Source organism: Xiphophorus maculatus, chromosome 14 (genome assembly GCF_002775205.1).
Source record: "Xiphophorus maculatus strain JP 163 A chromosome 14, X_maculatus-5.0-male, whole genome shotgun sequence".
Classification (NCBI taxonomy): Eukaryota; Metazoa; Chordata; class Actinopteri; order Cyprinodontiformes; family Poeciliidae; genus Xiphophorus; species Xiphophorus maculatus.
Genome location: NC_036456.1, coordinates 16,511,723 through 16,539,593, shown reverse-complemented (window position 1 = coordinate 16,539,593; position 27,871 = coordinate 16,511,723). Strand labels below are relative to the sequence as shown.

The 27,871-nt window shown below is 38.3% G+C and overlaps 2 protein-coding genes across 4 annotated transcripts in view; both read left to right on the top strand.

Annotated features, from left to right (window-relative positions):
* The first annotated feature begins 631 nt into the window (after positions 1–631).
* Positions 632–16,489, top strand: ccdc149 (coiled-coil domain containing 149). Of its 3 annotated transcripts, none has more exons than XM_014468951.2 (13): positions 632–760; positions 2,519–2,680; positions 2,956–2,994; positions 3,287–3,394; positions 3,481–3,597; positions 4,147–4,319; positions 4,771–4,843; positions 4,991–5,075; positions 5,671–5,815; positions 6,783–6,859; positions 8,095–8,127; positions 12,020–12,112; positions 13,501–16,489. In XM_014468951.2, exons 1-13 carry the CDS (start codon positions 710–712, stop codon positions 14,004–14,006), a joined length of 1,662 nt encoding a protein of 553 aa, XP_014324437.1. In that variant the 5' UTR covers positions 632–709; the 3' UTR covers positions 14,007–16,489. The 3 variants fall into 3 exon arrangements, with proteins under 3 accessions (XP_014324437.1, XP_023202534.1, XP_023202533.1); XM_023346765.1 differs by having other exon boundaries at positions 673–847; XM_023346766.1 differs by lacking the exon at positions 8,095–8,127.
* A 4,017-nt stretch (positions 16,490–20,506) lies between these two features.
* LOC102237938 (pre-mRNA-splicing factor ATP-dependent RNA helicase DHX15) overlaps positions 20,507–27,871 on the top strand; it is a 33,606-nt gene continuing 26,241 nt past the window's right edge. Inside the window, exons 1-5 of the mRNA XM_023346491.1 lie at positions 20,507–20,707; positions 23,003–23,306; positions 24,494–24,687; positions 26,115–26,274; positions 27,410–27,628. Coding sequence (XP_023202259.1) covers positions 20,703–20,707; positions 23,003–23,306; positions 24,494–24,687; positions 26,115–26,274; positions 27,410–27,628 — 882 coding nt within the window. The 5' untranslated portion in view covers positions 20,507–20,702. The remainder of the gene's footprint in view (positions 20,708–23,002; positions 23,307–24,493; positions 24,688–26,114; positions 26,275–27,409; positions 27,629–27,871) is intronic.

Sequence of the window (27,871 nt, the reverse complement as noted above, 5' to 3'; positions counted from 1 at the left end):
AAGAACAACAACGACGACAACAACTTTGGTTTCATTTTCATAGAAAAATGTGAAAATACACACAAACACACACACACGTAAAACACGCAGTTTTACGCAGATTGAGGACTTTGACTTCCTTTCATTTTAATAACTTAATTTATGCCTAATCCAGACATTTTTTCTAACCCAGTCTATTCCTTACACTTTAACCAAACTTAACAATTTCTCTCAATCTAATTAGCAGAGAACAATAGAAATGCAAAAAAACAAACAAACTGAGGACCAGGAAAATGGCCTTACTTTCCGTAAAATTACCTCCTTTGTTAGTAAATATTGCGAAAGTGGTCCTCTACAAGTCATGCATGAATAAAGAGGACAATTATAAAGTCCTGCTTGTTGCGCTTCCAAATCTTTCACTGTACTCTGTGCAGTGATGATGAGGTTCAGTCTGCACATTTGACGTTACATTTCACGATGACTTTGCCGACCCTCCGCCCTCAAAAAATGCTCTTACGAAATTAAGAAATCTCCCCGTGTCTATTGTACTCTGAATAATGAAATTTCCGCCCTTGATGAAAAAAAGCGTCATTTTATTTTGACGGTTCTACCGGAAGTGGTTTCATTTTGACAGCTGAGGCAAAAAGTGACGTTGCAGGATAAACAAACGAAGGAGGAGGCGAGTGAGCGGTGTTCATCCTGTATCCTGACATTTCTACATTTTACAGTAATGCAGTCTTCTAAGAGGAGTGAGAGCGACTGGCAGGGACTGGTCAGCGAGGTAAGAGGAAAGATAAACACCGAGAACCGCTGCTTCTGAGACGGGCGGCTCTAACAGATGCTCCTCTTGTCCATATGGAACCAGCAGGTGTGTCTGATGAACAGAGTCATAAACTCGTTGCCGACACATAGACTCAGCCGCTAAGGTCTTCACCAAGGCTTTTAGCTATGGCTCAAAATGGCAAATATTTAAAGCCCTATGGCAACCGACAAGGGGTGGGAACGCGCGAAGCAGCTAAATTACAGGTGAAACACACCTGTAGGCCCACCTGGTTATCAGGATGTTTGCTTGAAATTGCTACCAATTTCTCTTGCTCAAACACACACAAAAAAAAGTCTCAATAAGACATTAGAATTTGTACTTATTAGCTTAAGTGCTTTATGAATACTTTTGTAAAGCACTTTACATGTCAAAAAATGTCTACTTTGCTTCTGCACATACAGCGTCAGCTGCAATTTGGTTACAAGCAAGATAAGGGTTACTCTGCTGTAGCTCTGGTAAATTTATCATTCCTATTCTTTTTCTTTTTTATTGTTATTAAGTTCACTCTGACCTGTAAATTCCAATAATCACACAAAAATCCACACAGGAGAAAAGCTATTTGCTTGTGAGCTTTGTGGACAAAGATTTAGACGAAAACCCTAAACTTGTGATAAAATACATCCTAAACCTGCAGATGAAAAACAGATTTCACTGACTGTAATTTGTTTTGCAATCTCCTAAATCGATGAACTAGAAATGCACTTTATTACATTTATTTGGTGAATCTGCATAGAAATTCCAAAGATAGCACATTTTGATAGAACATAGCATTTTATAATCGACTTGGTAAAATAATACCCAGAGAGCTGGCACACAAACAACTGGCACACATTTAAGTTCAACTGAAAGACGATTCAATTCTCATCTCTTGTCAGGTCTGTGCAGAAATTTCTTTTCATTAGTTTCCAAAAAACATGACTTTTAGGTATTTCTCAATTGTTGCCAGTGGGACTGAACAATAATCAGGAAAGCAACCAATCGCAAACTTTTACATTTTGTTCTTTTTATTATTTATAACAATGTCCCACAAGTTTGATACCCTCATTGGTGTAAAAGTATTTCACACAGTGATATTGCAATAATGACTGAATTCCAACATATAGCACAACCAGCTTTTTAGATCTTCTCCATCTCTTTTTCCATTTATTAGACAATGTTTTCATATTTGAGCAGATAAGTTACTATTGCTGACATTCAAAAGAAACAAAGCTGTGATCTTTTTAGGATTTATTGAAACAGTGTAACATTGGTTTAGTTCAGGTATTCAATAACCTGTGTAACAAAAGTTTCGTATCTAAACTCATTCTTCTTCAGCCCACACAAACTATTGGGTCCATGAATTGAAAGTTATGTCACTTCCTGAATCGTCAATATAGAAGCATAATATTGGAATCATTTCAAGAGATAATGTGTGGTTTTCCAAGTAAAATAATCTGTTTTGATATCATTCTTTTACAATTTTGCAGATATTCCTTATTTTAGCTTAATTGTTGTCAATTGTTGTCTCTATGAAAAACTGAGTTCAAGAGACCATAGGAGACATCTTGAAAGCCAGGAAGACTTGCCAAGACTAATTCTAAATATTATAAGAAAGTCTGGCTGCTTGTTAAGCAAAATAAAAAAAAAATGTTGACATAAACATAACTTGAAACCTAATCCATTCTTAATGCATTTTGTAGCGCCACTTCACTGTCTTCTGTTGATGCCGTGTTTCAGTTCCTGGTGTGTAAACGCAAGTTGGAGAGTAAAAAGGAGGCGCTGCTCATCCTGTCCAAAGAGCTGGACACATGCCAACAGGAGAGAGACCAGTACAAGCTGATGGCCAACCAGCTGAGAGAGCGCCACCAGGGACTGAAGAAGAAGTACAGAGAACTTATTGTGAGTAGTTCAACATGAAGGAAAGAAAATAGAACTGGATAGACACTTAATATGTATTTTGCTTCTGATTTTAAGGACATTAATAAATGCATATCCGACCACTTTCTCTTGTTATTGTGAAATTTAGTAAATAAAAATGATTTTGGTCATTCTAACCAACCTAAAATTTAGGACATTTGGTCTGATTTACCTTTGGACAGTGAGAAAAAGAGGTGTGCCTTTTAGTATATTGTATGTAAACTTCTGGTTTCAACTGTAAATATTTCTCGTTTCAGGATGGGGATCCTTCTTTGCCACCAGAAAAACGTAATCAGGTGAGTTACTGTTCACAACGAAGATTATCAAATCTAATTTAAACGAGACTAACTTCTCATTGTTTAACTTTACTTATCTATAGTTATGTTACATACAACAGAAACTCTTACACAATAATGTTTTGTACAACTTCCTTGTGTCATCCCATTTTCTGGCAATACTTTTCAGCTAGATCTTAATGAGGAATGCATCTATGTCCCCCATGAAGGTTTTATTAGTGTATCTGCAAGTTTTTGTGAGCAGTCAAGTGGCTTTGCATTCATCCACTTTTCCCCTCTCCTCCTTCCTCAGGTGAACCTGGGTCAGCTGTTGAGGGACTCCAGGGACCGAGTGAGACAGCTCACTGAGGAGGTGAAGGACCTCACTCAGAGGCTGGCTGAGGCCCAGGGGGACAACAAGGTGCTCTCACAAAGATCCACCGAAAGAATAAACATGAAGGAGAACACACATGTTTGAAGCAATTGAACTTTAATGTGCTCTTGCAGCTGCTGAGGATGACCATCACTCGACAGAGGCTGGGAGACGAAGAGGTGGGGGTCCGGCACTTTCCCGCACATGAACGAGAGGACTTGGTTTCTCAGCTAGAAAGAGCAGGGCAACAGGTGACATGTTTTGATCTCATTTTGCTCTAACAAAATACATTACTTTTAAAGTCTTATATGCTTGTATGTTGCTAAGCTCCATTGCAACACCATACAAAAGATGTCAATTTTTTTTTATATTGACTGTAAGTTTAATTACTTTAATTTAACTTTGTTAAACTCTGCTTTTATTTACTTCACTAATGGTCTCATGCTGACTTATAAAATATTAAAGATTGTGACCCCTGATCAAACAAAAACAACTGAGACTTTCTGGTAGATATTGTGTATTGGAGTCTTGTAAGACACCATTTCTTTGCCTCTTCCACAGCCATTCGCCTGCATTTTACCTCTACAGTCCTGACATTCAGGATAACTTGTCATTATTTGGCTATAAATACGTAAGACAAAATTTAATTTAACCGTCAGAGGTTAACGTTTTCTGTCAGATGGCTCCAAGACTACAATTCATAGTGTGAGGCTTCTCCTTTCCTGAATAATGAAAGCAACTTGTGAAATCTAGACAAACTGTACTTCACAGAAACCTTTGACCTTGTCTCGTGTTTGTAGATGGAGGAGATGGAGCACACCATAAAAGCCTTGACGGATGAGTTGCAGGACGTTAAAGCAGAACGCATCGTTTTCAGGGAGAAGGCTGACCGGCTAAATGTTGAACTAAACCATATTTTAGGAAATCATGATTCACGCATCATTGATGTGGATGCACTCTGCATGGAAAACAGGTGAATAGAAAACACTGGACATCTTTTATTAAGTAGTTTCCACTGTAGGCTTGTAACAATGCGGTTCTCAGTTTGAATCCTGGCCTTGGGCCCTTCTGCTTGGAGTTTTCATTTTCTCCCTGTAAATGGGTGGGTTCTGTCCAGGCACAGTCCAAAAACATGAGATGTCAAAGGTTCCAAAAAGCATGTAGCTTTTTTTAATGGATGTAAACCGAAACCATACACCACTGTGCAAAAGTTTACTGTTTTCAAAGCAAAGTATAAACAAATTAGGGATGATTCAAAACCTTGGCACATTAATGTACCTGAACTTTATTATTTCTTATATCGCCTTCTGCCATGTTCAAAATTACCATTTTCCAGAACTTAGAACTGTCACGTCTTGCATATAAAAAGCCTCTAACCATCTGTGCTTTTACGCTGATCGCATTTTTAATCGCTTTCACGGTAGGTATTTACACGACCGACTCTCACAACTTCAGGAGGAGGTGAACCTGCTCAAATCAAACATCATGAAGTACAAGGTAAATGCTTCTGTTGAGGGGTTAACACTAAAACTGTTTTTTTTTTTTTCTTATCTCCGAAGCCCACAGGATTTCCTGTTTTTATGAAAGAAGCTGCATAAACTCAAATCATTCATCAAGCTTTGTTGTCTGGTTTCCTCTCCACAGACGGCCCTCGAGAGGAGAAAAAACTCCAGCACATATGGGAGATCAAACAGCGTTCCCCTTACCGGAGTGCTGTCAGCCAAACAAGGTGAAAACACCAACTGTTGAGCTCACTTTAAACACAAAACATAAAACACATCAGAGCCGTTCATCTGGAAAGCGTAAAAAAAACAAAACTGGCTAGACTGTGCCTGTCACCTCGGTTTTATCTCCCAAATTTGATTAGATATCTTTATTATCATCAGTAAATGAAACCAGTTTTCCCGTCTCAAGCCGTGTTTTTACTAAATTATTTAATAACTTATGTTTTGCCGATCCTCCAAGCCACCACCCGGACACCGACTGTGTTTTTAATTGTATTCTCAGTGGTGCAGAGTGCCACTGGCAGGGAAATGAGGCTGCCATGATGACTGACAGTCGCTGGCAGAAGCAGCACAGTGGGTTCTGGAGTTAAAGTTAGGGAGGTGTCACCTAGCAGACAGCTGTTTCTAACACTCCGTCTCTGTCTTACTCTTGTCATACTGTTTCCTCCCTCTCTCATTCTGTCAACCTGTTTTCTCTGATGTCTATTCTTAAAGATTTTGTTGATGCATTATTAGTAGATTGTGGCTCCGCTCCTCTGTTTTAGAAAATTTTGGTCCTGTTTTTCCCTCACACTGATGTCACTTTTCTTCCATTTTTAGTCCAGGAGATGCTCTTGGAGGAGCAGGGCTGCAGCTTACCTGCTACACCTCAGAGTATCTCCGACCTAAAGTCGCTTGCCACCGCTCTGCTGGAGACCATCCATGAGAAGAATCTGGTCATCCAACACCAGAGGCACACAAACCGGTACAGCATCTTGCAAAAAGTTTTCTTTAAATTTTCCACATTTGGTCATTTAGTAAACTTGAACTGCAACATTTTATTGGAACTTTATATGATAGACCAACTCAAGATGGAGCATAATATTGAAGTAGAGGGAACGTAGTACATTTTTAATGTGTTAATGAAAGCTTTATAAACTAAAAAATACTGAAAAGTTTGCCATGCACTTATATTTATTGACAAAATCTCTCCTGCTCTGTCAGTAAGTAGAGTGTCTGGAAAGAGTTTTCAAGTCTTGGTAGAGATTCTCAGTTTTGGTATGAACTTTGACTAGGCCATTTAATACACAAATATGCTTTGATCTAAGCAACATGCACTACTGTTTAGCTTGTCTGTCTAGCATGATGCTGCCACCACCACGTTTCACCATTTGGAGGGTCTATTCATAGCAATATACATTGTTAGGTTTCCTCCATTTTATATTTAGGTTAAAATGTTTTGGTTTCATCTGACCACAGCATTTTCTTGCATGTGTTTTTGTCTCCCCGTTAGATGGTTGTTAGTGAACTTTAAAAATTACTTTTTGTTGTTTTCTTTTAACTATGGCAGAGGTGCTCAAGTCCAGTCTGTGAGAGATGCTACCCTGAAACTTTTAGATGCATTTTTGCACCAATACACATGTTTGAACTGCATGAATTCCCTCATCAGCAGTCATTCAGCTCTGGATTATTTTACAACCTAACCTTACTATAGGTAATTTGTTGCATGCACTTGATTTTATGTCTTAGTATTTGAATAAGGAATTCTGCATACAAAGGCACGCCACACTTTTCAGATTCGGTCTTTCCCATTGTACTTCCAACACCACTACCTGACACACTTCAGTATTCACTGTTACATGAGCTCTCCTCCTCAAAGACAAACACTCGGATAAGATAGACAAACAGACTAAGTATGTATAGAAACCTTGCCTCGTATTTCTGTTCTGCAGGATCCTGGGAAACAGAGTTGCAGATTTGGAGAGGAAGTTAAAAACCTTGGAAGTCTCAGGATTGTGGAGTTTACCAGGTGAGTTAAAAAAACACCCATAGGAAATAGATTATACTGTAGTAAATACTGAAAACCTAAAATAATCCCTAAATAGTGAGCATTAGGAGCAGTCCAGTTCCACTATTTTTACTGTTGTTACAAAAATTAATGTCTTTGTTGCCAGTTTGGAATTTAGCCCAAATTTGTACATTTTCATGTGTATTTAATTGTCAAATTCAGGCTCTTTTTGTATCCATGTCTGTGTTTGCTAAGACAGGCAACACTAGGAACACAGAGTCTCTACCACACCATGAGCAAACACAGCTGTGTGACTGTTCATGTTTATCGTGTGTATTAACCTTACCTCAACAGATCTGTCACCACTACTGACAGTGGACACAACACTTTCTTTCACAAAAAAAGAGTAGAACATTTATTATTATTTATTAATAATAATTATTTATTATTATTTATTATTTTTCCTACATATTTCACTATGAGGTCATGCACTGCAACATTAGATTCATTTGAAGGTTTTTTTTTTTTTTTTTACACATTTAGCAGAGACAATGACAATGAAGGTGGAGGGAGCAGCTGTTTTACTGTTATTATCTTGGTTGTAATATCATCACCACAAGAGAAGTAGACATTTGCTCAGTTAGATTTATACGAGTAACTTTTTTTGTGACATAAACAAATACTTTTTGTAGTATTTTTACAAAACTGCCTCTTGCTTTGATTTGAGTAATGTTATTTTGAAGTAGCTATACTTCAAAATATAGTATACTTTGAAGTATACTTGTACTAGAAATTTGAGTAAAATTTCTAGCTACAGTGAGTAACTTTATTGTATGAAGAACAAACATTTTACCACACTTATAGTTTATGTTAATGTAATACCTCCTGTTTATACTCGAGCTTTGTTATTCTAAATGCTATTTTCTATCTGCTGAACCTGTTGTGTAATTTGGAGATCAAGAGAAGATGCAGTAAAACAGTTTATATTAATCACATGTTAAGATCAGTTACTCAGTACTTGAGCACGCATTTTACGAATATATTTTTACTAGTTCATTGGTAAATGAACTGTCGTTCTTTTGTGTGTGAAAAATATACATTAGCTAACTCTAAATTCCCAAATATTCTGCATGCCGCACATCTTCTGCTGAGGTGTATATACATGTATGTCCACTCTTTTTCTATTAACTATAACATTAAGGTTTTGTATTTACAACGTTGTACATATCTGTTTCTCCCCTCTGGCTGCGTCTCAGGCTTGACCTACCACGTATCTGTGGGAATTGGGAGTATGTATTCCTTCTGCCCCACTTAGCCCATCCATGCCCTCCTCCTTTGTATGTCATGCCAGAACAAATCTGGGCAGATGCCCAGAAAACATGCCACCTCGTACCCGTCTTTTACCATGCGTCGACTCCATTGACCACCAGCTCGTGTGTTTGTTCATGATGCCATCGACACAACCAGACCACCTCATCAACACACACCGTTTGTATTGATCCAGCTGGCCTGGTACATATTATAGATGGGGGGGGATGGAAGAAAAGTGCTAGAAAAGAATTCATGCTTTCAGATTAGTCACAAACCTTAATATATTTTTGTGGGATTTTATCAGATAGGCAACTCAAAGTAGTTTGCATTTGTGTACAGAAAAAGTACATTGAAAAAAACATAATTTTGTAAAAATATGAAAAAAAGTTTCATGTTTTCTGTGTGGTGCTCATGGCATGTGGCGAACTGGGAACAAGATTTATAATGGCTTTAATTGAGGCTTTCTTGTTGCCACTTCCATGATCAACTGAGAGTCAAATGGCTGATCCTGATTAATGCTCTCTTTGCCCGACCTGCTAAGTTTGATGGATGGCCATGCATACTGCATACTATTAAAATATTTGGATGGATTTGTACAATTCATAATCAAAGGCATGCCACACTTTTCAGATATTTATTTGTTAATTTAAATTTTTTCAAATTATTCATTGTTTTGCGATGAACTTGTGATTTCCTTCTGTTGTACCTGATCAGTGGATCAATGGCTGGATGAGTTTCACTTCCACTTAAAAAATTTGCCACATTTTGTGTTGGTCCATCATCTAAAGTACAATGAGGTTTGTGGTGGGGAAAAAAAAGAAAGATGAAGGGATAAGAAGATTTCTGAAATCCAGTTTATTTCTCATATTGAGTTTCACCAGAAAATTTACAAAATACAGTTTTAAAGGTTATTTAATTATTTAATATTTAAGTTATTATTAACAGTTCATTTAGCGATTTAAAGCCTTTTTGTGAACAAAGTAGTGCCATTATATTCAGCTGAAGTAAAAAAAAACAAAAAAACTTAAAGAAGAAATCCTTCAGGATCCAGAAGTAAGAATACAGAACTGAAAGTCAATCCTCAAGCTTTTTAATTCCTGTAAACAAAAATGTTGTGTCTAAAGTAACATTCTAAATCGAATGGCCTGTGTAAATCGAAGTGACCAAACTTCTTCACAAGAAAAAACACTTCCTCCTTTTTTCCACTGGAGGGCGATGTTACACTATCTACCAACCAGTCTGAAAGGTGGAGGGGCTGTGGCTGGCTGGAGGTGCGCTGTCATGAGACCGTCATTCTCTTCGCCATAAAACTGACAAGCATCCATTACTGAAAATGATTGCCCACATTACAAACACATTTAGGGGAATGTGCCGTTATTAGGGAATTTGTAGGCGAGGGCCCAGAGTGCCTGATGAGCACGCTGTCCACCACAGTTAGGGAGACAAGGATATAGAGAAAGAGAGGCGAGTGTCTGTGGCCTTGATGTGATAGGACGTCGGGCTGATGGATATTAGAGCCAAACAGGATAGGATGGAGGGCCTTGGCTGCCTACCTGAAGCCCAGAGAGCATGGGAAGCGACTACATTGTCTACGGATGAGAGAGGGCAGAAAACAATAACAATCACATCGATGTAGTGAGTTAGATGAAGTTGAGATTGATGGGCTCTCGCAGTCCGCCCTAACTTCATGCTAAATAAGTGCAAGCTGAACTGTAACGCTGCAAATGGAAGCCTTGAAGGGTGTGTCAGGCTGCAGACTGCACCTTCAAAGCTTTATTTTATCCTGCTGACAGACTTCAGATGCTTAAGTGACTCGTTTTAACTGAAAAAGATGTTTCACAGCTACAAAGGACTGCATTCTAGACTACCTAAATGAGCTCATTCATCTTTCTTTGGTTTTCAGTATTTTATTATAAATATGGCTTTTTGAGGTTTCACATTATTATAACATTTATTTGTTGAGGGATAAAGGTATGAGTAAGTACTGAATTTGAAAATTATTGAACAGATAAAACAAATTTTCCTACCTCCTATGGACACGGTTTAGTTTAGGTTACAAGTGTGGAACAGATGGTGTCTTCCTGTGGCGCTCTCTTAACACCTGCCAAAAACATTTGGATGCAACCTAGCACAACAGACTAACAACTAAACTTGCACTACTTTGTTAAAACCAACTTGAAGACCTTAAAGGGTCTTTTAGGGTGCATCAAGAAGGTGTTGCACTCACCATTACAGGTGATGGAGGTTGCTGTTTTGAGCATGCATGGCATGACATTATCTTCAATAACTGTGCTGAAAAACAGATATTGAACTCACAATTTATTTTGAGGCATTAATGAGTAAAAATTTCTAAATCTAGAAGTTTCTGCTTGATTTTAAAGGCAAATATTTACCATATGGGCATTTTCTGTCTCTATTGACTGTTTTCACCAGAAAAATATACAAAAAATCAATGTTTTATTTTTTTAAATTTTAAATTATTTTAGATTTGTTGAATTGTTCTGAGTCTTTACCCATTATGCTTTGTCAAAGAATAATTGTGAAAAAGACTATCAATTGGGATGAATCACCTTTGAATAATTGCCTTTTTTTAAAATGAGGAAGCCTTTAGTGTTCATCCATATTGCATTCTGTAGTAAAATAGATCCAGTGTTTTCTCACCATTGTTGGCAATTTGCATTTTGTCCTATAAGATGTCACATTAAAGGTCACATTTCGCCTTTTGGGTTTCTTTTTCTTTTCTCCTTGTTACAAAAATCTCCCAAAACCCTGAGTTAATGGTGTTATTCTCTCCCTATGAAAACAGAGCAGCTGAGCCGCCTTGTTTTGTGGCCCAGGCTTTTCTTCCGTTATTTGTTTACATCAACATGCAACAGATTTGCATAATGCCTGCCTTCTGGCTATGTTGGCACAACTCAAACAAAGAAAAAAAAAGTTGCCCCTCATAATTTTTAACCAATCTGAGCAGAGTTTTTGGAAATGGGGCCAAGAAAAGCACATCTTGTAGTTAGTTTTTTTTTTTTTCCCATACTGTGACAAGCAGTTCTGTAATAATGGAAGAGTGGAGAAGAACTATTTATTTTTAAATAATACAAAAAATTTATACAAACCTCTTCCAGTAGAGCCTTAATTTGAAACTGGCATGACACTAATTGGTTTTCTATAATCCTTCCATCAACTCTTACCAACTTTCCTTTCAAGTCTGGGGAGAATGACCCTCAAAGCATGACTCTGCCACCACCATGTTTCATCCTGGGTGTTTTCAGGGTGATGTGGACATTGAAACGTTTTGATCTCAAAGACAATTTCAGCACAAATGATCTCATTCACTGTTTTAATATCACATTACAACATGCATACATAACAATGTTCCCTTTTCACCACTCTTATTTCCCATGCATCATCACTCCATTGTTGCATCTGTTTTTTGATTTTTTTTTTTTTTTTTACCTCCCAGTAGAAATAGTCCGACTTTTACCAGCTCATAGTCTCTGTAAAAGAAGTACACACATGCATACTTCTGCGCTTGTGTTTATGTGCGTATACAAGGGTGTTTATATTTGTAACGTCTGGATTATGGTGTACAGTCTCTTTCGAGGAGCATATGGTGTCAGCCTAAAAGGCGTGCAGCCATCACTAATGAAGACGGATGACAGGGAGCTGAATCCTATTTCTGTGAGCGCTGCACTGCATACATGAGTGCATGTTTGTATGCTGTGTGGTTAAGGGGGGGGGGGGAACCTTAAATGTGCTTCATCCATTCCATCATGTCTTAAAAGCCACTACCTGCTTAGTGTTTTTTCTGCCGTCGTGTTGGATGTGAGAGTAACTGAGGTCGGCGGTGTTTCTGTTTTGGAACTCGTCTTACAGGAACCAGGGACAATATGGTACTAAATGAAAATCTCCAGCCAGAGCTTCATCCAATGTGTGCCACGTCTTTGCCAAACACGCAGCCCCTCAAAGGTGAGTGTGTGACTGTGTGTACCTTCTTACTGATGAGAATCCCGATCCCTGCCATTAACACAGCAATTAGCCACCATGTGGAGAAACACTCCTCTCTGTCTTCCACGTTTAACCCAAGTCCTTCCCCTTCCCGCCTCTGCTCCTCTCAGCCTCTTATTGGTGCAAGCTGCCCAAATGCCATGGCATTTTGGAAATGTGAAGCGAATTCTCGCCCACTGACATTCAGAAACTTCTGCCATGTTCTCTTTTAAGAGAGGGTGGAGAGGATGCCATAAATATGGATGCCACTTCCAGTAATGTTGCTGGTTTTTTTTGTTTTTTTTCTTTCTTGCTGTTTTGGCCTCTGAGAGTGTGTATAAAATGTGGCTGGGACTGTGCGTGCAGTCTTTAACCTTTTTGCCTGAACATCCACAAATATGGGTCAGTGAACCCCTAAGAGAGGGATTTTCGGGGAAGAGGCAGAACTAAGCTGTTGCTATTACTCAGACGGAGGCGTCATACTTGTTTCAACTCCACCTGTCTGGGGCACTGCTGCTAAAGTTAGCCTGATTCAGTCACATACAGTGTCTTACCTACCGTCCTTGTCCTACCGTCGAACTTGTTCACATTTTGTCACATAGCAATCACAAACTAGTGTATTTTAGGGGAGTTTTGTGTGATAGGCAAACACAAAGTAATAATTAGGAAGGTAAAATGCTTGGTTTGTAAGAGAATATTAATGGATAATCAGCATAATGAAAACCTAGAAACACAGTAAACTAGTCAGGGATAAAGTTGAGCAGATGTTTAACAGGATTAGGTTACAAAATTATACCCTAAGCTAGAACAATATCCCATAAATATAAATACATGCCCCATTTTTTAGAGCGTTATTGGTGAAACATTTTTGAAAATCACCAATTCTTTTGCTTCTACTTGCCCTCTACAACAATTTACTATTTTGTCACTGTCTCCCATAAGAGCTCAATAAAATTCCCATATTTTTGTGATTGACATGTCAAAAAATATGAAAAGGTTCAAGTGTTGTGAATACTTTTGTCAGACCTCATATAAAACGCAATTTTAAACAAGTAACAGTGATAAATTGACCGTTTTACTTATTTTCTTTGCGTTTAGCACATTATGGACTTGGTTTTAAAAGTAAAAATGTGTGTAAAACGAAACTCTAGTTACAGATGTAGACAGAATTTGAAAAGATGCAGTACAATGTTGTTGCTTTGATGTGTGGTGCCATTTGTTTTAACGCGCAGATGATCTCCCTCATGAACACCATCAGGGCAAATTGAAGCAAAAGTGTTTGTTTTCTGATCTTGGCTTTGGCTGCTGCTCAAGTGAGCAATTACAATGACCAATCACCTCAATTTTTTTTCTTCTCCCTCTTCTGTCAGATGACAGAAGTTCACATGAATCATCTTGGGAATGCCGCACCGCTGGCAGTGACCTTGGCACAGATGGCGCCAGCAGGGAAGACGCACCTGCACTGCTCAGCAGCGCGGATCCTTTCGCAGGCGTGGAGACGGATGGGATTGACGGGAGAGAGGGAGAAATCATGACCCTGAGAGACGATCCGGAGCCGGAGGATGAACGGAGTCCGGTGGAGGAGGCAGGGCGCGAAGAGGAGGGAGCCGAGGATGAGGAGCTGGGTTCCTCTGTGGAGGAAGGGGAAGAAGCCGCTCTGGCACTGGATCTCCGTCTGACCGAGTCGAAGCTTCAGTGGCTTTCCATCGCACAGAATTCTGTCAGACATTCAGAGGTTTCCTGCCAGGACAGGGAGTCTAATGATGCACTTGAACATGAAGAAGCCTCGGCATCGATTCCAAAGAGTCAGGCCACAGAGGGACAGAGTAACACTGAGTGGGACATTCACTGTCCATCTGCACCTGGCATGATCTAATGTCATGAAAAGATGGGGGAAACTTCTCTAAGTCCTTGTCGTCGTTATTGATGATTACATTAATCATCCCTAGTTGGATTCCCACTGCTTAGCCTCTGCTCATTAACTTTCTTCCACACTGAGCAGCTCGCTTTCAGTCAATAAAACTGAGAAAACTCTCTTCCCCCCCAGATGCTGCTGACAAAGCCAGAGGTGCACTCTGCATCTAGACTAGCTTGTGTTGCTCTAAAGCAAAAAATCTTCCAATCAGTAGAGCTGCAAACTCGATGCCCTGCAGAAAAAATAACAAGTGATCAGCTTGTGTATCCTATATTCTCTTGTTGCGTTCCCCTGTGAGGAGATAATCCCAGTTGTTTGCTTTATTTTTTATCAAAGATAAGGAATGCCAATAAAAGTGCTGCATTTTTGAGGGGGGTTACTTCCAAAAGTGATTTCAAATTGGTGAAGTGCCAAAATTTGAACTGTATGTGTGATGGATACTTTTGAATTCCTTGTTTCACCTTAATACTATTAATATTTGTTTGTCTAAATCTTGCCTATTTTTTTGATGTATTTGGATGTGCCTTATGTGTCAAAATATTTAATATTTATGAATAGAAATTCATAAAAAGCTGCCATATTATTTGGTTGCACTCATTTGCAGTACAGAAAGTTGGCATCTATTTGTTCTATTGTTTTCTTCCTTATTAAAAAATATAATAATCTCAAGCCAAACATACTTTAACGGATGACATGGAGGAAGAACATCCTTTGAAACCCAAGGGTTGTTATTGCACACGACCCAGTATTCATTAATGACCCATTACAAAAGTAATTTCAAAGAAATACTATGATAAAAATATACATTAAAAAATATATTCTCCTAAAAGAAAGATAAACGGTTGTATGTCTCAGTCCTGCTGGTCATAAAAAGGCATTTTTAAAAAGAAAACCTGTTTTAAAGCATAAAAAACATGAAAGCCACAATGAAGGCAACATCATGCTGTAGGGATTGTGTTCTTGGAACCTGAGGGTGACAGTTTGACCTTCCTGTTCTTCTTCACATCTTTATTTTTCAATTTTCTTTGTTTTGTTTTTTAGTTTGACATTATGTAAATGCATTAAAATATTAACTCAACTTTTTTTTTTCCTTTTTAAACAATTTTACAAGGGTCATCAATAATTGTGCTAAAGCTGAGGTCCAAATTGCTCTTTAAAACCGAAAAACTTAAATTTTTTAATAAACATTTAATTTAATTGACTCTTAGCCTTGAGAGGAAAATATTTTCTTCTTTCAATTCTCTTTCTTGTGAATGAATAAATTGCACACTTCATGTAGAACATCAATTTTATCATGTTTTAAACTAAACGTGCAGTAGGACTTCCTCAGAATAGCAGAAGTTTCCCTGTCAAAAAAAGTAGAATCCATAAACACGCCCGGGTCGTCTTGTGGCCAAAGTCCAGAGCGCGGTGTGTTTTGGGAAATCAGCAGTGAGTCCCACTCCTACATGCAGGTGACAGCTGGCCTCTCCAGGCAAACGCAGCATCAAACCCAGAATGCATGAACTGCTTATTCTGCAGGAGGCCGCTTGCTATTTTTAATCACCAATATAAAATAGAGGCGAGGAAAAAGAGGGAATTCAGCTTTGGAGTGAGGTGGAGAGGAGTGGGGGGGAGCGTAGCACGTACACAGCATGGGACCTGTGCCATGCAGCTGATTTGGCAATCTGCACCAAGGCTTTTTTCTATCTTTTTTTTATTTTGTTCCAGCTTTAAGTCCGTCACCCAGATGGGAGCTGAACTAATAAATTTAGATGATAGCAGCTTGCCATTAAAGTTCTCAGAAGTAATTGCCTAGTTTTTGATTGTTTGCATGCATATAAATGATAGGAGGAAGCCAGTTAGTTGGAAAATACATTTTTAGGAATGTATGTCTGATGCAGTGAATATGTGATTGTGGATTTTGTCCAAATATCTGTGCTTTTGTCAAGTAAGGTGAACCTGCACTGAGGAAAATAGAATAGTCTGTTATATCCTGCCTGTGATGTGGAACATTTCAGCTCATTCAAAATGTATAACAGAATCTGACTGAGATCTTTTTTAAAGAATTGCTTCACAGGAGGAAAAATGTCAACACTAGTATCTACCAAGGTATTTCGGTCCAAAGATATTTAGATTATACTTCCTCTGAGAGGTTTGCAAACACTAATATGCATACATGTGTGGCTGAGTTTGAGATTTCCCTCTGTTTCAATGTAGCTTCTCTTTAATTCATACTTGTTTGTAATTGCATTCGCATACATTCATCCAAACTGATGTTTGGATAAATGTGCCTCAGCAAGTTTCCCTTCGTGTAGCCATCAGCTAGCTGCTGGCATAATTCAACCACTGTTTTAAAGACAAGCAAACAAAAAGGAACATCTATCTAAGGAAAGGAATCAAAAGCACAAGTGATGAGAATAGATGAAGGAATAAACTATGCATTGATTTGTGTTTGTTTATAACTTACAATGCAAATAAAATATAATGAAGTTTGTAATGTTTCAAAATATATACATAAAAAAAGTCTGAGAATGAATACTTTTGAAAGGCATTGTAGTTAGTGTTGACATAATGTCATATTTTTCTTGAGTATAGTTCAGTTTTGTCACTTTAAAAAATGTTGTTGGGTGCTACCAGTCCCTCAAAACCTACACATCACATCTTTATCTAAAAAATCCTATTTTTCTGTTTGGCTCTAAAAGGCCTGACTGATGGAGGGCGGCAAGCGTAACCATTTTTATTTTGGATTGGTGATATGTTGTTTTAAGAAGCTAAGTGGTGTGAGGTTTCTTGTTGGATGGCAGACTTGATCAAGAGTGATGGTGCTTCCAACACACTCGAGTTACAATAGTTTTTTGATTTAGTTATTTCTAAGATTTATTGAACTTTATTTCGGTTCTCTGAAATAGTAATAGATTTAAATGCCCTAGGTTAAAGTTACTATCCTACTTTGACAACCAGCAGAAAATGCATCCTAAATATTCTGATCTCTGAAATCAGTTTAACCCTGAAAATCTCCTGCTGGAAATAGGCTGAGGCATCTGTAGCCGGTGTCCCATCACTGATGTCACATCAATAGGTCTTGTCAGCTCTTATCACACTGACCCACCTTCTCCAATCTTAATAGCGATCTGACTGTACGGCACGGACATGCGCTGACCTCCAGCGTGGCCTCTCAGCTTATCGGCCGGCCACAAGCTCTTGCTCCACCAACGTCCCCAGCATGGGATGGATGTCCTGCGGCTGCAGTCAGATTTAGTTTTGGCAACAGGAAGTGTGGCGACCAGTCGATTGTGACAAGGAATAAAGAACCAGAAACCCTGAAACAAAAATGTGTAATTTATGATAAGTAATATTTGATTCTTGTGCTGTTTCCTAAATGTTTGGGTATCTGATGAAGAATTTTTTTGAAACGGTAAAAAGTTACATTTTACTGTCATGTTGGTCTGACAAAAGAGTTCAACTACCACTACAACATTGTTCCCGTTCAAAGCTGAGCCTTTTTATGGCTGGTGTTACATTAGGCGTCAAGATGTATTCTCAATTCTCAAGATGTATTCTCTTCCTCAACTTTGAGGAAGAATAACAAAATAGGGTGTGGTGTAATGTGGGTGTCGGACAAAGGGTGGGGCACTGAATTGAAGTCCTGCTACAGATAATCAACTGGATTTAAATCTGGACCTGGACCGTAGTATTTTAACACATGAATATTCTTTCCATTTTATTGCATATACGGCTGTATGCTTTGTTGTTGTCCTGCAAAAAGACAAGCCTTCGTCCCAGCCTCAAGCCTTTTGGAGCCTCTGATAGGTGTCTTCTTCACTAATTGTCCTGCAGCTAGCTTCTTCCATTTGCCTCACCTTGTGTGTTTAGAACAAATGTGAGAACTGTAGTGTCAAAAAAGGAGAGAAAGAAAATCACACGCAACTAAAATACCGTCAGGAAATAGTAACAGTTTCTGATGCCTGGTGTGCTGCTGCAGTACTCATCCCCTGTAGATCAGATTTCCATATTCTTAACAGATGCAAGCTTTCAAACGGTAAAAAAATAGAACAAAATAAGACACTTTTAGCTTTGCTTTCTGATTTATTTTTTTTAAACTGCAGTTTGCATTCATGTGATTACTACCTAATCCATTCGCTTACTGCAAGCTCTGCCTGCCACAGCTATTTCACAGATAATTGGAGATGCATTTAACAGCCTGTGACAAAGAGACAGACTCCAAGGTGGGAAATTCACAGCATCCTAAAATATCCTGAATATTAGAGCATGATGACTTTGTTGTGACTCTCACTTCTTCTTAATCATCCCCATCAATCTCCCAACAATAGGAAATGAACTGCTTATTCACTTTTATTCAGCCCGTGAGCAGTGTCTGAGCTGTGTAATTATCTGTGTCAATAGCAATGATTGTTTGTTTTGACAGGTTATTCTTCACTTTATAATTTTAGACACTGGAAGTGGGATTTGAAGCTCTTCAAGACTACATTTAAAAAAAAAATTACATCAAGAAGTTTATTTGGGTAAGAGCTGCTTTAACATATTTATTTTCCAAAAATTCAGCACATGGAAAACATTAAAAGCGATAAGCTGAGCAGCATCCTTTAAAATTACCTTCTGTCAATCCTTGAGTTGCATCAATTGAAAATATTTAGCTTGACTGTCTGAAAATATGAATTTCATACATATTTTATTCTTGAAAAATTGTTAAATTATGATCAATATTTTATATTAGGAACAAAATTTGGTCATTCACATTGTACTTTTTTCATAACTTATATTATTATGGTCTTAGTAGTATAAATGTGACACCATCAGTTATTTAATTAAGCTCACCTTAGGCATTAATTATAAATGTTTTAGTTTCTTTTTTTTCATTGATTAAACTGAATCAATTTTTCTTTGTGTTAAATGTTCAGAAAACATATAACTCCTGTGACTTTTAAAAACAAGTAATGGGTGCACAGTTGTACATTTTTAGAGGCATTTGATCTAATCCATACATGGTCAAAATTACACGGAGAGTCAAACATCGTATGCAAATGTCACCACCAATATTTGGTTTATTTAATGTGTTCTTTATCATTCAGACATTTAAAGAAACAGCTTGAATAAATCAACATTTATTCAATTTATGCAACTGAGGAGTGTATCCATGTGAAAACAGCTGCATGTACTGAGTACTGGTGAGTTCACGTGGAACAGTGCTGGGCAGAAGAGAATTTCAGCCAGTAAAAGTTTGAACTGATCAGGTTGGAGTGAGTCTAAACTTTTCTGTATCTTTAGCTATATGTGTGTGTCTGTGTGTGTGTGTGGGGGGGTGTTTGTGTGTGCTGATTATGAGTTGCATCATCCTGACTTCCAGGTGGCCCAAGGCAGAAGTGAAGGAAAAGACTACTTAGAGCCTTTAGACCAGCAGAGGGCCCACAGAAATGTTTGAATTCTCACTCATAATAATGATCTCAAAATGTTGTTTATTTATTGAGAAATTCTCTTGTATCATTTCCAAATAGTGGATGAAAAACATTTATATTTTTAAATGTACATTAAAAATATATATATTTAGACAACTTGATAAATATGGTAGTTGTAAACATAAAGAAAGTTCTTAATAGTTGGACAGTTTTTTGAAATAGTCAATAAAATTTAATCATCTGTGCTGATTGGGTCCCATTTTTACACACTGTAACTGTCTTGTGGTATGCCTGAAATGCCTGCAGGACACCAAAAGAAGACAAATAAGCATTTTCCAAAATGTATTTACAGCTGATTCAATCTAAAAACTCTTATTCCTTGTTTCTGATTTATTAAATAATGTAAAGTCACTGACATTATTGTCAGGGAAAAACCCATATGGTAACTGGCCTGTACTTGTGAAGTGCTTTCTCAAGACCAGAGGACTTGAAAGTGCTTCACGCTACATTCTGTCATCCACCCATTCACATTATTGCCAGGTCTGTCTGACAGTAGTGAGGTTGCCATGCACATCTGACCTCTGAAGTGTTTTGCCAAAGAACACAACAACAGACAGGGGACTCGAACCAGAAACCCGTTGGTTGCTAGACAAATTCTTACCACTGTTGCCTCCTTCTCCCTATGGTCTCTTTAAGTTGTTTGCATTTGGCTGACCAGACAACTATAAACAATTGCAGCATTGCTGTAGGAATCAAATATTCATTCAACTTAATCAGAAGTCATTGTATTCTGCAAAGGCTGTGGTTAGAAGATGTGAATAAAAAAAACAAATTAAACTGTTATTCAATGGAAAAAAAAATAAACCAGCTCAGCAAATGTTAAAGAGTTGATCACTAAAGTATTTTTGTGTGTTTCTGTTGAGATAAAAAAAAAAAGTAATTTACTTGTACAATAAAAAAAAAGCCCAATACATTTTTTCTTTGTTTGGTTGCTTTATTATAAAGACCTTTCAGGAGGGCCCAATCCTGCTCTAGGCCTCCCTAAGCTTTGGGTCGCCTCTGCTGACTCCGCTGTAGTCGCAGCTCTCCTGCATCTTCTGTATCCTCCTCCGCATCCAGCTGCTCTGGATCATCCGCTTTGACCTAGACTTTCAAAGCAATCATCCCCCATTGAATTTAAGACATCCTGGAATTTTTCCGCAGTGATTTTCAGAGAGAGTAGCAGCTTTCGGGTTTATTTTCTTCACCATCTTGAATAATTATGAGGTAAGAGTTTCCAGTTGCCGTGTTAGCCGGGTTTTAAAGCGTTTGGTCAAACTCTAAATGGATTGATTCGCTATTATTTTGGACAAAAACAAGTCTCAGCATGTGTATACCTCATTTTTTAGCATTAGAGTACGATTATTCCTCAAGTTAAAATAGGTACATTTGTTTTATGTTCCTCTAGCCTTTTAGCTTAAGCGTTAAACTACTGGGATTGAATGCAGCTTGTTATTGTTGTAAGCTAACTCTGTCAGTGTTTCACAGATAAACATGCAGTTACAGCGAGCTGGAAAAATTACAGGCATTTAGTAATTCGGGTAAATCTCAGGAAGGCGCTCAAGGTAGCTTGCAGTGTTTAAAAAATAGAAACGCAGTAATGAAATATTTTGCCAGTAGTGTTAGCATGCTAGGGTGGCTAAAGCTAAAGTAGAAAGGTCATTCTGGAACAGACTTTCCATGTTTTAATAAATGCATGACCCTTTTTTTCCCTCACAGTGTACATAGGCACCTTGCTAGATGTCCATTTTTATTTAAGAAGTTCAGAGAAAATGTGAGCGTTTAGCTATTTTTTAAAAATATTTTCTAAACAGTGTTTGTAATACCTCTAAACTGAGCTGAGGGTCAAAGTTTTGCTTCACCTTTTAGAGGAACATATTTGGGGAAACGCTGCTTCTAGACAGTATCCCTAAGTAGAAATAGTTTTGTGCTCGCTGGAGAGTGTAACTTTGTTCCAACAGTGTTTCTTGATTATATGGATACATTCTCATGTTTTAGAGTGACCCTCGGTGACCATACCTGATTGAAACTAGAGTGGATGATCAAAGTGCAAACCATTTGTGGACCTTGTGATGATTTTTTTGTGGCACCTTGACTGTAGTTTACAGATAGTAGCAACTTGACCCACCAGAACAGATTGATGTTTTAAAAAGTTTATAGTTTGAGTCGTGGTGATGAATTATATTCTTTAAAGAATGAAAATTGTTTGGTGTAATTTGTCTTTTACTTACGACATGCTTTACTTCTGTTGTAATGCCATCATTTATAGGGCCACCAAAGGCCCTATAAATGGCTAAACGTGGCCGAATACAGCAAGTGCTTTTTAATATTAGAGTGAAGAAATAACCCCTACAGAATAGAAAAAGCATTCAAACCCACCAATAATATACAACTGTGTAATCAAAGGAGCATTTTATTGAAAAAGTAGTATTTGACCCTTTTTTGTTTTACATTTACAATGATTTACGTATTCTTGAGGCTAATTTCTCCAAATATAGTGCATGCAAAGCTTATCTTTGAACAGATAAAAATGAAAAATGGTCCAGTGTACTTCCTCCCACTGTCCATACAGGTAATTTTCTCCCTGGTTTCATTAAACTGCTCTTAGGTGTGTGTGCATGGTTGTGTGTCACTGGGTTGCCGTGTGATGAGTGGCAAAAAGTTTGGACACCATTATTTTCTATGTTTCCCTGGTTCACCACGCCTGAATTAAGAAACTGGTCATTTGCAGGCTTCTGCAGAACTTGAAATGCTGAAGAGCTAATGCAATAATTTTTAAAAGCGTAGAGAATGATCCATAACGAGGATCTTTTTACATAGAAGTTGCATGGTCTCCCTGTGCATGGTAGGATTCTCTCTGGGTACTCCAGCTTCCTTCTGCTGTCCAAAAACACGACTGTTGGGTCACCCTGCAAGGATAAGTGGGTATGGATGGATTTATCATCACTTCATCATGTAAAGAAATGTCCCCATACAGAGAAAAACTGTTACTTTTGGGGACAACAAAAATATAAATAGTGCGTCAATAACTGACCAATAAGTAATAATTTGAAGAAGTGAAGGAATTACATTTTAGTTAGTGGTGACCTTTTGCATGCATTGTTTGAACATTTCCAATGAGTCTTATCAGCTCTCCTCAGAACAGTTGTGGGATTTTCTTTTTAGTGTTGTAATATAAAGGTGACACAAAGCACTTAATAGCTTTTTCGACAATGTAAAAGTTTCAAATTTGTGCACTGAAGCTGATAAATAGGTCTTTTTGTAACAGGAAAAATGCTCCAAGCAATTAGTTTATTCATGACCTTTGCATGCTATACTTGATTAGACATCTATTTGCCAGTGTGAAAAAGAATGTGCAGTAACCTTTTCATAGTATTTTTACAAAAGAAGAGCTTGACATGGTTAACATTTGTCCACAGGTTTTTTTTTTTCTTCTCGCTGTTGGCCTAAATGGAAGCTGAAGTGTTTCCTTTCGACTGTGGTGTTTTATTAAATCCTAACTTCATTCTCCTCCTGTTAAAGGCGTGACAGAGACGGTGATCGTGACAGGAACCGGGATCGGAACTGTAACAGGGGCCGAGACGTGAAGTCAGGCGATGACCCCGTCGCCTCGGCTGCAGCCAGTTGGAGTTTTGTGAACCGAACTCCCGTTCAGCAGCAGATAAACCCCTTCACCAACCTGCCCCACACACCACGCTACCATGAGATCCTAAAGAAGCGGCTGCAGCTCCCAGTCTGGGAGTACAAAGACGTCTTTACAGAAATCCTGATGCGGAACCAGTCGTTCGTGCTGGTCGGAGAGACGGGCTCTGGAAAAACCACGCAGGTAGAGGCATGGGGCACGCTAAAATTTTGAAATGCAGCAGCCATCAGTTGCCCCCCTAAACCAGACTTTTAATGAACTGACCCAACTGTGTCACAGTAAATTTAGAGCCTGGCTCTGGGTGGTTAAAATTGCTTTAATGTTATCATAAAAATATATTGATAGTATGAATGATTCATGTATTTTCATTGGGTTGTTTTAAGATTTGATTCCCAGTTAGCTAAACTTGCCAGTTAAATCTTAAGTGGTTTAAGCAAGCAGCCAGGCTGAGTGTGTGTGGTTTTTTTTTTCTTTCTTTCTTTTTTTTAAATTTGCAGGAGAAGATTAGAGTAAATCACTGAGTCTCTGCCTCATCCTGAGATGAATATAAACGATCCTGCAAAGTGGAGTGGTTTAAGTGTGTCGATGCGTTCTGCACTGATGATGCTTAAAAATCTGTGCTGTGAATATTTGGGTACGTTTTATGCAGTTTACTGATGCATGGAAGTTGGGGAAATTAACTTTTTCCCCCCCCAAATACAAATACTTACTTAGATAGATTGGAAAAAAGCAAAAGTTTAAAAGAAATTGAGTTTATTTCATTATGCTGATTTTACTTTTTAGTGACCTACATGCTACTTAACTTTAAAACTTATTTATTTCTAAAATCCCATTTGTAACCAAAGATGAACCAGGAAAGTAGCGTCTAACTGGAACCGCTATGCATTTTCTTGTTGAAAAAGATCAACTTTAATTTTTTGGGAATAAGAATAAAGAATAAAGACATTTTTTCATGTAATTTGTAGTTCTCAAATTAGAATGGAAAACTGTGAAACTCCCAGTAATAACATTAGAATCTTCCTTTTCAAAACAATATGTGCATTTAAACCATTGATATATATTGCAAATTATATATATATATATATATATATATATATATATATATATATATATATATATATATATATATATACGGTACAGACCAAAGGTTTGGACACACTTTCTCATTGAATTCAATGAGAAAGTGTGTCCAAACCTTTGGTCTGTACCGTATATATATACACATATATATATATATATATATATATATATATATATATATATTAATGATTTAAGCCCATTAACTAAGCAAGTGTTCAGTGGTACATTGCTCTGTTTATTTTTGCTCGTGTGAAGCCCTAACAAAATCAAACTTTTCTCCTGTCCTGCAGATCCCACAGTGGTGTGTAGACATGGTGCGTTCACTGCAGGGGCCTAGGAGAGCGGTGGCCTGCACCCAGCCCAGGAGGGTGGCGGCAATGAGCGTCGCCCAGAGGGTGTCAGATGAGATGGATGTCATGCTGGGTCAAGAGGTGGGCTATTCCATCAGGTTTGAGGACTGCAGCTCTGCCAAAACTGTATTAAAGTAAGTAGTTATTACATAAAATTTCACTGGGGCATTAAAATTCGGCTGCTTTTGATGATGATGATGATTTATATAGTGACTTAACTTATTAAGTAACTGATCATTCTAAACTGAAATTATTAGTTGGCTTTGTTTTTAAAATTGGGTGCTTGTTTTGTACCGCAAAACTGAAATAGAAGCAACGACAAAATATAAAAGTACAAAATATAAAATCTATACTATCTACGCACTTAAAGACAGCCTGAATGTTCGGATGAGTGCAAAATTTAAGGTAAATCTGGAAACTATCTGTGTCTCTAATCTATAATTATAACCCATGTGTAAATTGCATTTATTAACTGTAGCTATGCTTTATGAATTTGCCTGATCTAAATGTGATTCATTAACATTATTTACACGACTAAACATTAAACCTGCACATTAACCCATGCAATCATCTGTCAAACGATGAGTTTGCATGCCAGTTTAAAAGTCTTCTCCAACATTTTATGGAGAAAAACATAACGAGAAAATGTTTCTAATCCTATTCAGTGCATTCAGTTCTGTTTTTACCATCAGCTCACTGATAAGCAACTGAGTGTCTCCTTCTCAGGTACCCTGATATCCTTCTGTCCATTTATCACCACCTAACTGAAGTATCCTCCTACATTGAACCTTGAGACCTGTGGAAAAACTTTAAAACTTTTAGAACTAAGCTCATTTAAAATTGAAGCAAATGGATTTTCTGCCATATCTTTATTTTTTTTTAAATTGTAACTTTAACAAAAAAAAAGTGTGGAGCCGAACTGGAACGCACAAATACATATACCTGTACTGCCACCTTTTTTATATTTTAAGTTTAATGAATTAAAATATAATATTAAAAAGTTGGAATATTAATGTTAAAATTATTTGCTGTGCAGCATCTTGAAATGTGGCCATCATTACCCAACCAACTGCTTTTTAAGTGTTTAGTAATATTAGAGTTGATGTTATCGGTTATTTTTTTTTAGAAGTTTAGAAGTCTGTGTATTACTTGTTCTATCTCTGTGTCTAAGGCAGGGGTGGGCACTCCTGGTCCTCGAGGGCCGGTGTCCTGCAACTTTTAGATGCATCTCTACTTCAACACACCTGAGTCAAATAATGAGGTCGTTAACAGGACTCTGGAGAACTTGACTGCACTTAGAAGGAGATTCAGCTGTTGGATTCAGGTGTGTTGGACCAGGGAGACATCTAAGAGTTGCAGGACACCGGCCCTCGAGGACCAGGAGTGCCCACCCCTGGTCTAAGGTATGGGTAACTATAAATATGTCTGAAAGGGAAAATGTATCTCTCATTTTTTTTTCTTTATTTTAAGCAGGTTTTATCAGATATTGTAGCTGTAGATGATGATAAAGAATCAGTGTACTGCATAGTTAGTGTTGGCACCGTATCCTCTTTTTGCTCAGGTACATGACAGATGGAATGTTGCTGCGGGAGGCTATGAACGATCCCCTGCTGGAGCGCTATGGTGTCATCATTCTGGACGAGGCCCACGAACGCACATTAGCCACAGACATCCTCATGGGGGTTCTCAAGGAAGTAGTCCGCCAGAGGTCTGACCTCAAGGTAGAAACCAGCTCACAGAAATCTCCTGAGTTTTTGTTTATTTTCTGTTTTATTTTTAGGATGTAATTTCAGGATCAGGTGCTGCAGTTGTTTTTACGACTTGCAGATTTATTTCACAGACGTAACCTTTGGTTTCCCACAAATATTATGAGTTTATCTCTCGTAAAGCTACATTTCAGCCCTAAATATTACTTCCCTCCAAGGATGAATTCAGAGAAGGAGAGGATTTATTTCTCACCTCTGTCCCTTTTTCTTGTTGTTGTGTTTTTCTGACTGAGTCTCCATGTTGTGGAAAGAGAAATGCTGCTGTTAGACTCAGGAACACCCATTTTTCTGCACCGCAGTAGCAGCATAGATCGCTCCTAGAATCACCTACCGTTTTCAGGAGGAAAACAGCAACTGTCGGCATCGAAGGGTTGATCGTAAAGGCAGGCAGAAGTTTTATGGTCTAGCATGTGCCAGATATAATTTTCATAAAGCAGATGGATAATGACTAGTTGTTTGTCAGAGTGAAATCAAAGGTTAGATTGTTGTTCGCAGACTGTTAAATGAGCTCTAGGTTATTGGGAATGATCATCCACCCACTCCCCTTATCTCCTTCATCCCTATCGCTCACCAAATTTGAAAGTTTAATTTGCCTTGATTAAGAGCAATTAGGATCTCTTGCAGAGCGTAAAGCGAAATGCAGAGACGCTGGCCCCTGAAAATATTAGAGATTGAAAATGGGAGACATGTTTCCCATCAGAATCCTAATGCACACAGTCTAATGGCTCTGTTTAAGAACACCGTGTACCTAGCAACAGGAACAGGTTCTGCCATACATCTTTGTAGATCGGTTACTTGGATTGCAATGCCCAAGTGTACATTATAGACTCTGTATTCGGTTTGTGCCAGGGTTCTCTTTTAAAATGAAAATTTGTTGCATCATTCATGCCGTAGAAGGACGCAGACACATTAATCATAACTTTAATTCCACCCTTGTCTGCGTAGAACTTGTCCTAATGCATAATTGGCAAGACAACGAAAACATTTTTTCTCTTAAATGCTCAGACCTGTTGTTACACAAACTCATAACTTTCATTTTTCGCATGAACACTGTGTGCCTCGCCGATAAGCTGCCATGTCCCGTTTTCAGGTCATCGTCATGAGTGCGACGCTGGACGCCGGGAAGTTCCAAGTGTACTTTGACAACTGCCCGCTGTTAACCATCCCTGGACGCACGCACCCCGTGGAGATTTTTTACACACCGCAGCCCGAGCGAGACTACCTGGAGGCGGCCATCCGCACCGTGATCCAGATCCACATGTGCGAGGAAGAAGAGGGGGACATTCTGCTCTTCCTCACTGGACAGGAGGTACCTCCCCCAGACAATATGGGGAAACAAATGTTTTATGGTTTAGAGCAGGGGTGGGCACTCCTGGTCCTCGAGGGCCGGTGTCCTGCAACTTTTAGATGCATCTCTACTTCAACACACCTGAGTCAAATAATGAGGTCGTTAACAGGACTCTGGAGAACTTGACTGCACTTAGGAGGAGATTCAGCTGTTGGATTCAGGTGTGTTGGACCAGGGAGACATCTAAGAGTTGCAGGACACCGG

Excerpts from the sequence above, each read along its gene's own strand:
- ccdc149 (XM_014468951.2), top strand. The coding sequence starts at position 710 with ATGCAGTCTTCTAAGAGGAGTGAGAGCGACTGGCAGGGACTGGTCAGC. Across the intron at positions 761-2,518 it reads GGCAGGGACTGGTCAGCGAG|TTCCTGGTGTGTAAACGCAA; the intron begins GTAAGAGGAAAG and ends GCCGTGTTTCAG. Across the intron at positions 3,598-4,146 it reads TAGAAAGAGCAGGGCAACAG|ATGGAGGAGATGGAGCACAC; the intron begins GTGACATGTTTT and ends TCGTGTTTGTAG.